A 14,202-nucleotide genomic window follows, 5' to 3' on the forward strand; every position below is an offset into this window, starting at 1 on the left:
ACAATGGAATCTATTCCAATCTGCGCTATGACAGGCCATCACCATTATCAGTTACATTCTCAAAGAAAATTCAAATAGACAAACTAATTTTGACATATTTTTCGTGTTTTCAATTGTTACTTAATCGACCGGGATATAAACTGGTGACATTTAGACCACTTTTTTAGACTGGCTTTAGACCACTTTTTAGTACTGAATGCTCTTCTTTCTGTTTGAATGAAAGATTTTAAAATCAAGATAATACAAATGCATAACTTCGTAAAAAAAATCATTTATTACTCAAATAACTATTTTACATCTCTGTTCAAATTCATATATTGGAAGTGTTGTGCGAGCTCATACTATATATTAGGTAACTTCTCCACTCAGCTCTATTTTGTAAACACTTCTAATCACAGTGACAGGCATGTACCCAGGATTTTTCTTGGGGAGGGAGAGATTCTTCCAGGGGAGGGAGTAATTTTTTTTTTATAAAAATCTGACCATTTTTTACGCCATTGCATTATCTACATGGGGCGTTTATTGGATTTGACTACAAAAAAGTTTGGCTTAGAATTATGACATACCAGTGTTATCTAGAATTGCTGTTTTTTTATCTAATTTGCTTATTCTTTATAGTTTTGTCTACAAATAGCACTTACCAAATTCCACTGTATTCAGGATAAAAAACCTGCCCTACTCCAACCGGCTATTATAAATATTTGCTTTTATCAAAACAAATCCAACAACCCTGACCACAATGCATCGCTTTGGTAGTCATTTGAAAAACAAATTCCTTAATAGACTTTCAAACTTATGTTTTTCAATTTAGATTTATATATATACTTGCATTATGTTTTTTTAACGAGCACAAACACAATTGAGTTTTGATAGTCCCATGGAATGAAAAAACTATACATAATTCTTTGGCATCAGCGAATGCATATTGAATATATTATAAAATATGAATGATAAAATAACATGAATCTATTTGGTGAAATACTTACAAAGGACTCGGAACCGATGCTACAAGAAAGAGGAATTGTAACAAATGAAAAGTGTTCGCATGTAGGACTTTGCTCGAAGATTGGGCTGTTTTGCAGTATTTTCGGTAAGTGAGATAAAAAAGCGTACATGCCCTCAACCGAAAAAGAATACATTGGGCCCGGGAACTCGAATAACTCCTCTTACTCGCTCGATTTGTGGCTATTCATTAACCTGATTGGCTGTTTTCCTATTGATTGAAGTCCTCACAGGAGACAACACATCGTGTTTCGCCTACTGATTGGCTGACTGCTTGTTAATTGGCACGTCACCTAGTCGTTGGTGTATTTCCTAAAACAAAGTCCTTATCTCGCCGGCGATGAAACTTTTCAGCTACCCCCATTCATGTTGAGCGAGAATTGCCATATTTGGGCAAACTCGCCTCGTTTGCAGTGTTCCCCTCTCACGTGACCGCCGCTTTTGGCTTCTTTGCTGTCCAGGCATAGGCCAGACTGCTTGTGCCGCAAAGTATGCTGGGGCGACGTTTGCTCCCAAATCTGGTAGGAGGCAGAAATTTGTGAAATCAAGAAAAAAACTAATATATAGATTTAGCCATTGCTAAGATGTCTCATTCGGTGAACTAAAGCAAGGCAATAGTTGCTTGGATACACTTGATACGTGAAAATCAAATAACCGTCATCATAGCTCAACATCCAGTGTTTATTTCACCAATTTAGTGTTTTGCAAACTTTGGGCTCCTGCTCATATATACACCGAATTTGCGCGCGAAAAAGCCGTCCTATAAAATTATTCTGGCCGCGCCAAAAAAACATCCAATTGGTTATACCAGGAGAACTTGTTTTCCTGGCGATATGGATTTTTTGCCTAGTGAACAATAATATCTCACATGTGTCATTCAAGGAGTCAAAGAATTGCTTTTGCTGTCAGAACTCTTGTTTTATGAATTATATAGACCTATTTCAAATAAGGTTGCACTTCAGAAGAATCCATGTGCCGTAACCCACGGTGGTTCATGGGTAGCGTGTAAATGGCTAAACCCTTGTTTCTAAAAGCCATGTCAATGTTCATAAGAACATGAACAAGAATTCTATTGCTTTAGAAACCTAGATTTGTATTATATTTACGCTTATCTGCTTATTAACTTGATACCCATGAAGCCTTGCGGGTTACGATACACAGATGCTCCGAGTGCAACCTTATTTGAAAAAGGTGTAATCAAGTTAATGGCGTCAAGCCGGTTTATAATCTTGCCTTGAAGACCTTCAAGATGGCTGAGAGAACGATAATACAATAAAACGACGAAAGGAAAGTGCAGCAAATATTGTTGGGGTTTTAAAGGAGGGATACGACAATAAGAAGACGTACCCTCCATACGAACTAAAGGCATGGCTAAACTAGGCGAAATCGCGAGCGCGACGTGTAGCGTGCGACATGTCTCCTAAATGTTTCCTATCTTAGCCACTGCCAGAAACATGAAGTGCGGAAGCAACACCAATATGTTTCTCAACTATCCAAAAACATTTCTTTGTTGCTGCTGCAAAATTTGTCGCGCGCTACAATGTCTCTCTGGGTGGCTTAACGAAGAGACATGCACGCTACATGACGCGCTCGACATGTCGCCTAGTTCAGCCAGGCCTTTACCATTGAAATTAATATGTGTCATTAGTGTCACGCACGGGACTGAAATTCCCGCCAAAACATCTGCTCGACCAATCGAGGTCGCAGGGCGCCAACAAACACTACGGCGTATCCCACAGGAAGCCCCTCGTGACTACGGGAACTTTATTGCATAGTCAATTTGGAGCAAGGTGTACCTACCTGTTTGGGGTCACCATCCCTGCAGCCTTCCAAGGTCACAGCGCCGCCGCTTCCAAGTGTGAGACACAAATCAAGATGGCGGACGGTACTCTTTTTGGTCAGCGCCCACTCCTGTGATAAAAACAAGAGGTCACGTGATGAGAATGAACAAGCAATGGACCAATAAATATGGGGATTGAGGGGCTGAGAAATACCAACCAAATTCGATCACAGCTTTCAGAACAAATAAATCCTGCAAGAGCAATTTTGCAGAGAAGAACAGTCACGTTTGTGCTTCTCAATATTTTATGAACCGGCTCCTAGAGGGTACTTCCCTGCCTTGCTTCTTTGTTGGACCCGATTAGAAGCGTGCAACGCAGGCTCCAAAAGTGCAAAAGCCAGTAGCAAATAGTGCAAACAGTGCCAGCACACAGGGCATTGCTGACAAAGCAATGTTTTCAAGCTGTTTGCGCACCATTTTCGATGGACGTGGAATAGCTCGCTATCATTTTCGCTGTCAGGTTTTCAGATACGCGACATTTTAAGAATGTCGATCAACCCACTCTTTTATTTTCCTTTACAACTGAAAATACATCGGTTTATTTGCATGAAAACTTTAAGTTAATACCTTATTAACGATATTTCATTGAAAGTATCTCAATCACTTGCTTGAATTAGCCGATGGAAATGGATTCTTTTAGTGAGTCGATATTGTGCGGGAGCCGTAAAATGGCGGCGTGATTGGCTTTCTTTAATCTTAACGAACCTGATTTCCAGCTTGTCCATGACAATCAAACATTCCCACGGATCCGCCGGCTTGGCTACCAAGCGTATCCAAGCAACTCTTGCCTTGCTTCAGTTCACCGAATGAGACATCTTGGCTGTCAGGAATTCTGTAAGTCGTATTCACTCGCTTAGTAGGCGCCCTCCAATAGACGCCGCACAAGTGAATCACTGTAATAACCCCTCCCCTCCCCCTCCCAGCTTTGCTACGTCCACCTGGAGGTGGACCAGGTAGGAACGCATGGGACCAGGCTGTGGTTATTTGAAAACTGACCCGAATTTCCAATAAACATCTACCCGAATAAATACCGCAGATAAATGAAGGAAAAATTAGCGTTTAAACGAGTAAATACCGTAAACAGGCACAGCATGTTAGGCAAAGAGCAAGTAAACTCAGATCATACACATTAAAGGGGAAGAGGCAGGATTTCAAGAAAGGAGGGGTGAATTCATTGTTAGATCAATACTTTCTGTGACTTTCTTAAAATTAAATGCAACCTCCCAATAAGGGGAGTAAACAAAGCAAAAAGTCTTTTTAATCTCTAGTAGTAAACCTATTGTAATTCTATATTCTACAACAAAAACGAGATATATTTTTGAAACATAAAATAATGGGATATATATATTTATATATATATATATATGTTCCAAATATTTATTGTTCAGTATTCAAAATAAAACGGCAAAACGACACTACAACGCTTAAAGTTTTTGTGTCCCATCAACCGATCCTGTGTGTGGCTTAGTATCAATATTGAGACCCCCCCTTCCCCTCCCTGGTGCTTATCGGTAAGATCGAGACCCGCGGACTTACTGTAACTCGGGGTAGACGTTTTGTAAGTACCACTTGAACGGCTTGCATTGTAATCTTTTTCGTAGCTCTTTTCTTGACTTTATGCTGGAATTTGAGAACAATATGAGCTCTTTGACGCTGCTAGCTAGGTGTTCAGAAACTAAAAAAAGCAAAATCAAAACAAATTTTTTACTTATTCTCAATTAAAATAATTACGTCCACTTCTATGTTTAATAATTACTAGTTTTGTTTTTAGTCGATTTTCCTTCATAGTTTTATATCTATAATTTGTTTATGCCATGTTCCGACAAATTCATATCACGTAATATCGACTGAGAATTGTAATGTTAGTAAAATATAGTTAGCGAGGTGTGGAGTATTTTACGTACAGCCTCATATTTCGTGCCATTTGTCCGAAATTCACGATATATTATCACATTCCTGTTAGTGAATACGGCAGACATATAAAAACCTACAATTCACGTTGTAATGATAAAAGTTAATATTTTGTAGTGGAGACTGTACCTGCCGTACAAGGCACTGCGAGCCATTGGTCTTGCCGCATAGTAAAATCTCTTGTACTCATCCATCCAGACTTCTGCTGTTCGACGCGTATTCCTTGTAAAAATACGGAGTTAGAACAATGTTTGCATTTTCGCGTAAAATGATTGGTTAAAAAAAAAAAAGAAACAAGAGAAAAAAAAAAGGGGCCCGACCGGGAATTGAACCCGGGACCTCTCGCACCCTAAGCGAGAATCATGCCTCTAGACCATCGGGCCGAGACAACAAATTGAAGGCCCAGATATTCATTATAAACCAACGTGACGTCACATAAGTGCAAAACAGGGTTCCATATCTGTAACTATAAAAAATAGCAGCTTTTACTTTGATTTAAGACGTTTTATCTTCTGAATTTAAGATTTTCTCTTTGAAATCTCTTTGAATCCCAAAATAAGTCATTTAGAATTGTGAAATCAAGAAAAAATAATTCATTTTCAAATGTTGTAGTACACAGTATCCCCGGTAGTCTCCTCGCAGCCGTTTTTAGTTTCGGTCACGTAAATAAGGGCAACGTTGCGTGACTTAAAAGCGGCTGCGGGGAGACTATATCCACGGCGTTGCTGTTCGACGGTTCAGTCGAAGGCAGACAGAAACTTACATTGAAATGAATCTGTCTCGGTAATGCCACGCACGAGACTGCATACCTGTCAACCTCCGAAAATCTCAAGGCTTGAGAAATTTTGAGGGGAATAAGTGGGGTAGATTAATTTTTTTGGGGGAAGGGGGTGGGTGGATTTAACCTTATTCCAATTATCTAACAGAAGTGTTTAGCCTGCACACAGATAAAATATGGTGATGTTACTCACAGAGTAATGTCATTCTTATGATGATCAATACATACTTCGGTTGAGTCTCTTAACTTCAAGTTGACAGGTGTGAGACTGTGATGTTAGATAGCGTTTTAACACTCTTACATCTCGCTCGGTATTTTTCCTTTGTATTCTTGTTTTCAAGAGCTTTCTACATAATCCTCTACAGTGTCATCGGGAGTAGCAAATCTATTTTATCCATTTTGGACTCTTTGTATTCAATTTTTACAGTAAAATTTCATTCTCTCGCTCAATAGAGCTCAATAACAAAAGTGAAATGCAAAGCTTCCCGTCTCCCCGCGTTGGGATTGAAGCCAAAAATTATCGTCAGTCCAATCAGAACCGCGAACGACTTTTCTTCACGGTGAAAAAACATCGTTCGCGCCTCTGATTTGCTGAGACCAGTGAACGAACGCAAATTGACTGAATATGTTTTCAGTGAGTATTTCTCAGTATGTATATAATAAAATGCAAGATAACAGCATAAGACCTTAATATTTTTTCGCATTCACATTTCTATCTTATTTCTTACTTCATGTAAGTGTTTGCATTCCCATCCGGGAAAGTGTAGGGATGTCTCTTTCTGAACACGTGACCAACACGTGAACATGGAATGATTTCCATACTGCCGCCGCATTGCCACGTGCGGAATGATATTTCTGTCGACGAGAATGGCAGAGGTCAAATGAGCAACAGCCTTTATCTTACGGAGGGGCGGATTTCTTTGAAATTTCAGCTACAAAGGGTAGGGGTAGGGTCATGTTTATGTCTAATGCGATCGGTGCGGATATCAACCAACTTGATGGAAGCTCTATGCTCGGAACTACAGATGGGAATAGGAGGACCTTAGCAACGACGACGGCAACGTGGACGACCACGGCAGAAAGCACAGAATTCAATAACAGCACGTGAAAATGCGTTCTTTATTTCAGCCGTTTTCCACCCGACTGAAAACTCCAACTTTCACGGTCAATTAAGGACGGGGACGTTTACAGTAAACCCCTCTAACTATTGTAGAAAAAATTCCCTTAGTTACAGCTGTGATATTGTGTATAATAGTTTGCTTACTCCATTGCAATTCAATTGGAATTACTAAGTTGCGTTAGATTTTTAGAAGTCGGCCCCACACCAAATTAACGTCCACAAAATCGGCTCGTGTTAATCATATATTTTCAAAACAGTGCGAGAAATTCTGGCCCGCTTTTCCTTCCCTTAGCATTCTCTTGTGAAAGTCAGTGAAAAGGCATAAAAAAGTTGATACTCACCAAAGTTTTCTCCGCCCCAGATGTCCATCATAGTGTCGTATTTTCCCATTTCTTCAAACCATGATTTGGTGACCACAAAGAGGCCCCCCGCTATCATAGGTGTTCTGGCAAACAAGAAGGCAGTAAACTAAGCCCAAGATAAAATTATGTGAGAATATCTTCACTACCGAGATGTGAAGCAGACACCAGGGGCGTACGCAGCCTATAGGCCTGCAGTCACTGGACTGCAAAAAAAAAAAAAATGGCGATATTATTTGCATAACCAGGGGAAAAAAATCAAATGTTTACTCATTCATTTTTATGTACGTAGTTTTTAATCTTCTTAATCATGGTAGTCTACAGATGATTTCCAAACATATTGTTATGTCGTTCAGTGCCACGCGACGACTGAAGTCCTATTTTATATCGAGGATGACAGAGGATCGTGTAATATTCTCAAAAGTCTGACGCCAATTTCAAACCCAAAAGCGGGAGCTATGAAATCTTCACGGGGAGGCGGGATGAGTTGCCACGCCCTCATTCAGCTTCTGAACGCTTGGACTGCAACTTGTTAAAATCCTGCGTACGCCCCTGGACACGACAGGAATTTGAACGAAACAGCATAACACACACTAGGCAGCTGTTACCTATATATTTTTCAAAACGTAGACAGTTAAAGACAGACAGGACATTTAGAGATCTTCCCTTTGAAATTGTTGAAACCCGGCTCTTAGAGTAAATATTTTTTTCACGATTTTTTTTTACCGGGGAGACTTACTTTATTGGTGCTATAGGAGTACTTCTTCTAGATTGCTTCTGCTCTGGAGTTAAGTTATCCCACTTGAAGTGTAAACTCCAATCAAAACCTGGATACCATCAAAATTCAATAAAGAACTAATAGAAAACATCCTCGTGGTATTTTTTTTAGGAAAGACGGTGCCCGCAATCCACTACCTTTAAAACACAAAGACTACAGTACCTCCTTTGATGTCCGCTGATGCACCAATATAACTAAAGTCATCCATGTTAATCACATCAATTATAGGGCTGACGACAGCTTTTTTGTTCTGAAAACAAAGCCAAAGGCATAATGTTATAATATGTCAGTTACAACCAAATGCATACAAATTCCATCTAGAGATTTTTTCCCACTTAAATTCTTTAGATGAATAATATCAAGATATTCCATTTCCGTATAAATTTTTTTTGACATTTTTTAGTTACAAAAGATACATATGATATTTTTTACCACTTTTTACGACCTTTTTCAAACAACAAAAGCAACATATGTTCTTATGCCATGGGAACCAATGGCTTTGCACAAAACTCATGTAACACCGTTACCTGTACAACGCGTTTTAGTAAAGGTTGTAGCCAGTCTGTATTACACTCACAGTGACTGTCAAGAAACGTTAGGACGTCACTTTTTGCTGTGTCAGAGCCTTTTACTCTGGAGCGTATTAGACCTGAAAAGCAAAAATATTTTCCAGCCCTATGTAAAATACACATGCAGGCAAGGGGGGCTTGGGGGGGGGGGGGGGGGGTGGGGTGCGCACGCACTCCACCTTGGCGGGCAAAAAGTGGGTCATTTCTTATTAAAGAATCTTCAAATACTATCCAAATGATATCATGAATGCACACGCCCCCTCAGGCAATCCTGGGTACAGGCCTGCAGGCATGTAGGTTGTTAAAACAAAAAGGTCTGGTAACACAAAGGTTTTCAGTTATGTGTTGTCCATTTTCTCTGCATTGACTGTGTGCAATTACGTGTATTTGGAGAAGGTGGACTGGGTGGGGGGTCCATGTATAGGGAGAAAGAGGGGAGACACAAATGTTTGTTTAGACAACAACTCAAACCTACCCTGTCTTTTATTATTTCTTAATACTTTGACTTTAGGTAATCCCATCAGCAATAAGCCATCCTCGGCTGGGTAAAGAATTGAAAAAAAAAATCAGCTTTATGTTTGTATAGGGTTATGAAGAATTGGCAGTTCGACAAAAGGGGAGAGGGGCTGTTCTGATGCAACAAACTATCCAAATATCAATGTTGGAACATTACCTGTCAACTCTCTTGCATTAGGCGGGAGTCTCAAGATTTTGGACCCCTTCTCCCGCTCTCCCACGTTGAGCACCAAATCTCCCGCTTTTTAGCGATTTTTATTGCTTCGAAAAATTATTCACTAGAAAATTGACATTTTGCCTACATTTGAAACAACAATTCCCTTGCGTAGCGCAATTTATTTAACACCCTCGTGAGATCTATATTAAGTGGATTTGTTCGCCAGAGCTTTCTATACGGCAAACGCCTGCAAGGTTAAACCCACCCCTCCCCCCAAAAAATGAATATACCCCACCCCTCCCCCATAAAAAAAACTCAAGCCTTGAGATTTTCGGAGGTTGACAGGTATGCATGCAGTCTGGTTGACATTTGTTCCTAAGAGGACTGGAGGGGGTGGGACAGGGGCTGCCTAAATCAAATACAAGCCTGAAATGCTCTTAGTGGTGAAGCAGGTCTTATAGAAGCAGGACTTCAAACTAATCCTGTTTCTTTTCTTAAATTTGAATAATACTATTTCATGCAGAATGATGAGGGATGATAGAGGCAAATCTACTCACCATCATCACTGAAGTCATCCACTAGAATAATTTCATTTACAAGATTTGGCGGTGTCTTATTTAATATACTGAAAAAAGGATGCCAATCATTAGAAAAGGAATTATAGGAGTTATAATAATGATTTAGGAATACAGAATTTCATCACATCAATGCTATGTTTGATGATTTGGAAAGGCCCTCTAAATACTTGTCCATTATATTTCTGTCTAACCAAATTAATCACACAATTTTCTTTTGTCTGTTATGTATCTTCTCTTCATCATTGGTTAATATAAATATATCTTTTAATCTAAGCAGACATCCCTGTCAACGTATAAATGCTGTTCATTATCATTTGAATTTTCAAAAATGTTATGGTATGCAAGAAATATATCACCAACAATGTAGCTGTTTTTTAATTTTATTTTATTTTTACAGTACAAGCTGTACTTTTTCAATAAGAACATTTAATCTAATTTCAGTTGAGGCTGGGTTGTTCTTATTTTTGGGACATTTTAAGGCTGAATATGCTATGTGTTTAACAATGTTCTTAAATTTTAGTGTATATAAGAATATAATACCCAATTAATTGTTAGGAAGAGAATTACACTCATGATCAATAGCAATAATAAGGTTGCTACTATGAGCACAATCTGATTCTGCATTTTAGAACGCAGCAGGACTAAAAATATTTTTTTTCTGCTATATGAACCTTGGCATGTTTTTATCATGTTCTTAAAATTTGGTGAAATTTCAGGCTGGACATTCTTATAAAGGTTCTTATAAAAACAAGAGTGTATGTGAGTACATAAAAACATACCTTTTGACTGTTCTTAACAATGTAGACCTTGCTTCATTGTGAAAGGTTATAATAATACTAGTAGCAGGGAGAGTTGACGGATAAGCCTCATAACGACAACTAGAGGAAAAGTAAAAAAAAACATTGAATGAAAAAATTATAGTAGGATAAGTAATCAGCAGTTAAGTGTAATAAAAAAAAACATAGGATAAAGTAAGGAAAAAGAAAGAGTATAAACAAAAAGGGAAAAATGACATATGTAAGTTTGTAAGAATGGGGAATTTTGTATTTAAATTCATGCATTTTCTCACACTGATTGCAATCTTTTAATGATAGGAAACCCTTGATTAAGTTTTAAGTAGTGGTATCACAATGAATTTTTCACTTAACCATCTAGCAAGTAAAAAATGTGTACCGGTACTCACTGTGAATGACGTGTGTCTGGGACATCACGATCACCTCCTATCTTATCGCTGATAGCTTGATTAAATTGATTTTTCCCATAAGCATCTTCCCCTTCTTTTAAGGCATCTCCTCTAAGGTAATCTGCTTCACTAAATTTAGGTCTTTCTATCCCTTCCTCATTATGTACATACTGTAAATGAAGCAAAGTTATAAATAAGTAATCCTCTCAGGTACTGTACAGTAGGTATAAGATGTATACTGCATATTTCTTTTTTGGCCTTGTAGAGAGGGCGATTATGAAAGAGGGGAGCAGTAGAGGGTGTTATTTCAGATTTTTTTCCCGGTTTTGGCCCTATGTATTTTGGCTCCTACAAAAGTCTCAGATGCTATGAATTAGTGTCTATTATGCTTTTCTTTTTATCAACAGTGACATTTGGTTGTTTATTGTCTGTTTAACATACCTGTCAACCTCCAAAAATCTCGAGGCTTGAGAATTTTTTGGGGAGAGGGGTGGGGTATGTTCATTTTTTTGGGGGAGGGGTGGGTATACCCTGCAGCATTTGCCATATAGAAAGCTCTCGTACACAAATCAATTTATAGATCTTACAAGGGTGTTAGATAAATTGTGTTGTGGAAGGGAATTATTGTTTTAATTATGTTAATACAAAATAGGCAAAGTGCCAATATTATATAAAATAATTTTTCAGAAGCCCTAAAAATCGCTAAAAAGTGGGAGATCTGGTGCTCTATGCGAGAGAGCAGGAGAATGGGTCCGAAATCTTGAGACTCCTGCCTAATGTGGAGAGTTGAAAGGTATTGTTTAACATATCCTTGCAAAATAACTTGTACTCTTGAAAACATGTTATGCCATATTTGTTTTCTTCTTTGGGGAAGAAAGAGCTTTAAAAAGATGTATTTTGACTCTAGAGAGGGGCTTAGAAGAAGTGGGGGCTTTCACAATATATCCCTTATGTTACATAAAATTTTTGTGTCAGGTTTTATTGCGCAATTTTGCTTTCTGATCTTAGAAATTGAGTAAATTGTATTTTGATTTGGTCAAGATTATACGAGCTTTAAAATCTTTCAAGATATAATTTCATATATATCATGTTTAATCAGTTCAAATCTATCAACAAAGATATGTTCTGATTGGTTGGCCTACTAGCAGGCTATAAGTAGCAAAAAGTGAGGTTTGAGAGTCAAAAAATGGCAAATTATCAGACCAGACAATGTCTGTCAAATTGACATATTAGTGTGTTTTGACTAAAACAATTTTTTTCTTTTGCCCTCATGGTTTTTTTTGCCCTGAGGGCTATTATGACTATTATGGGCTATTACGACTCAGAGTCCATCCCGGCTCAAGATAATTGTTAAATAAGTAACTATATTTCATACATTGTCCTAGAAGCAATAAAAATTGTACATATGACTTTCCTCTTAAAGCATTTGTCATTGAACTTTTTCAAATAAGAAACTCAAATTACTGGTAATAGATTCTTTCTAAAACTTATTTATCTACTCTCATACAAGCTTTCAGTTTACAGTCAATAACAGTAGCAAGAGTAAGGTTAACTTCTATCATTAAGAAAATTTTAGAAACATTGTTTTTTTTTCTCTCTCTTTTTATGAATGTTTGGTATCAATACTGTATTGGTATCATATTTCTCACAAACTGTTTATTCAGGAAGACAGGTGTCACCATTATGTAAATCATAATATTCAAACCAACCAAAAGAGTCAACAGATTCTTAGGTTTCAAATTATTTGGATCTTTAATTGCAATAAACAATTTGAGGAAAAAAGTATATAAATTATGATAATCATCTGATAAAGGAGTAACAGTTAAGACTATTTGGTAAAGACGGCCTCTTATTGAATAATTCAACTAAAGTAGTGCATAAGTCAGGGCACTTATAAATATCAATATTATACAACAATTTTTAAAGCCAACCTTCCTTAATCCATTGAGCAAATGCCTTATATTACGAAAAAAAGCATACACTTAAGTTTCTTTTATTTTCATAAATATCCCTACAGAGCAATAAAATTGGAATCGCATAAATGACCCTTTAAAGCGTTCTTCCCACCCATTCATTATAAATTTATTAAATAAGACAATTAAAGAGCCGAAATATTGGCATAGTCCCCTGCTGGTAGAGAAATAATATCTGCTCTGATAAAAGCTTTTTTCTTAGTCTCAAAGGCAAACCTCCCAGTTTGAAATCACTAAGAACTGTTAAACCTGCTCGTGAAATAAGCAACCATTGGTCAGCACAGAGAAAGTGCATAGAAAACATAGTGTGTTGGTAATTGAATAGTAAATAGATACCGGCGATGTTCTATATGAAGAGAAACTGACTATAAAAAGAAAAGAGATATCATTAATGGGATACATCGCAAAAGAGTTTTGGTTGTGAAGGGTTTTTATTCAGAAATGTCGAAGCTTGTTTGCTGTTTATTATATCGAACAGACAAATTAGGGGAGAATTTTAATCACTTGGGCGAAAAAAATGAATGAAATCAGTGATACGATTACATTAATAGCGTACAATTTAGAGAGTAACTCAGAAAATCCTATAGCTTTCGGCAAAATCTCTGTTTATAACTAAAACGCCTCAACATGGGGCCGGAGATGTAAACATTGTACTAAAAGCATAAATTACCTTTGGAGGCGGACGACGGATGAATATAGAATCTGATGTGAAATAGAGAACACCCAAGAACCAGAGAATAAGCAAGGATATAACGATCACTCTCCGTCTTCTGAATATCATGCTGAATAATTTGTATGTACAGGTTATAGAAAAGATCGGGGAAGGACGAGTAGAGAGGCTTGTGATGCGATGACCGGGATAGACTGTACCTAGCCGGTATTTCCCAGATTCCCTGAAATGATGCGCTTTAAGTTTGGACCACAGGAGGACCGTCGAATCAGGTTGGCCAAAACAACATCAACATGTTATTTGCCATTTTCTTATTAGAAGTAGAAGAAGGGAATAGGGCTTTTGAGGTATTTTTTAAGGGTAGCAATTTTTGGTTGTGTAGGAATTTTTTAGAGATATTTTTCGAATTTCCTGACAAACATCCCTATCACATAGCCCTATTACCCTGGGTGGTAGTGAATTAGGTTCTTATAAAAAAAAATGAACCTAGCAATGATAAAAATCAAGATTCTAATGCAGTAATATATTTAAAGGGGTCTTGACAACATATTGTACAAAGGCCAGGCCGGTATTGACATTACATCAATCTAGATACCTCACTTCTAACAGCCATTAGTATGTTACCTTTCTTTAACATTAAGACCTATTAAAGAACCTAAGTAGCCTAAAGTTTAAAATAGTACCCGTTAAATAAGAACCTGTTTAGGCTAACCTGGAAAAGGCTAGGTTCTTATAAACGGGTAAGTACTGTACTTTCCGTCTGCAAAA

At 37.7% G+C, this 14,202-nt stretch overlaps 1 protein-coding gene and 1 non-coding gene across 2 annotated transcripts; both read right to left on the minus strand.

Annotated features, from left to right (window-relative positions):
* Nucleotides 1–255: 255 nt before the first annotated feature.
* On the minus strand, nt 256–13,647 carry LOC5501001 (polypeptide N-acetylgalactosaminyltransferase 2). Its single transcript, XM_001622319.3, has 15 exons — nt 13,435–13,647; nt 10,792–10,961; nt 10,388–10,486; nt 9,588–9,655; nt 8,833–8,898; nt 8,316–8,437; nt 7,951–8,038; nt 7,750–7,837; nt 6,993–7,096; nt 6,260–6,386; nt 4,883–4,975; nt 4,379–4,462; nt 3,548–3,674; nt 2,803–2,913; nt 256–1,520 (listed from the first exon to the last, which is right to left on the minus strand). The coding sequence occupies exons 1-15, from the start codon at nt 13,543–13,545 to the stop codon at nt 1,353–1,355; spliced, it is 1,626 nt and encodes a 541-aa protein (XP_001622369.2). The 5' UTR covers nt 13,546–13,647; the 3' UTR covers nt 256–1,352.
* On the minus strand, nt 5,065–5,136 carry Trnap-agg. Its single transcript has one exon. It is a non-coding gene; the product is annotated as a tRNA-Pro (tRNA).
* Nucleotides 13,648–14,202: the final 555 nt, after the last annotated feature.

The sequence above is a fragment of the Nematostella vectensis genome, chromosome 7 (genome assembly GCF_932526225.1).
Source record: "Nematostella vectensis chromosome 7, jaNemVect1.1, whole genome shotgun sequence".
NCBI lineage: Eukaryota > Metazoa > Cnidaria > Anthozoa > Actiniaria > Edwardsiidae > Nematostella > Nematostella vectensis.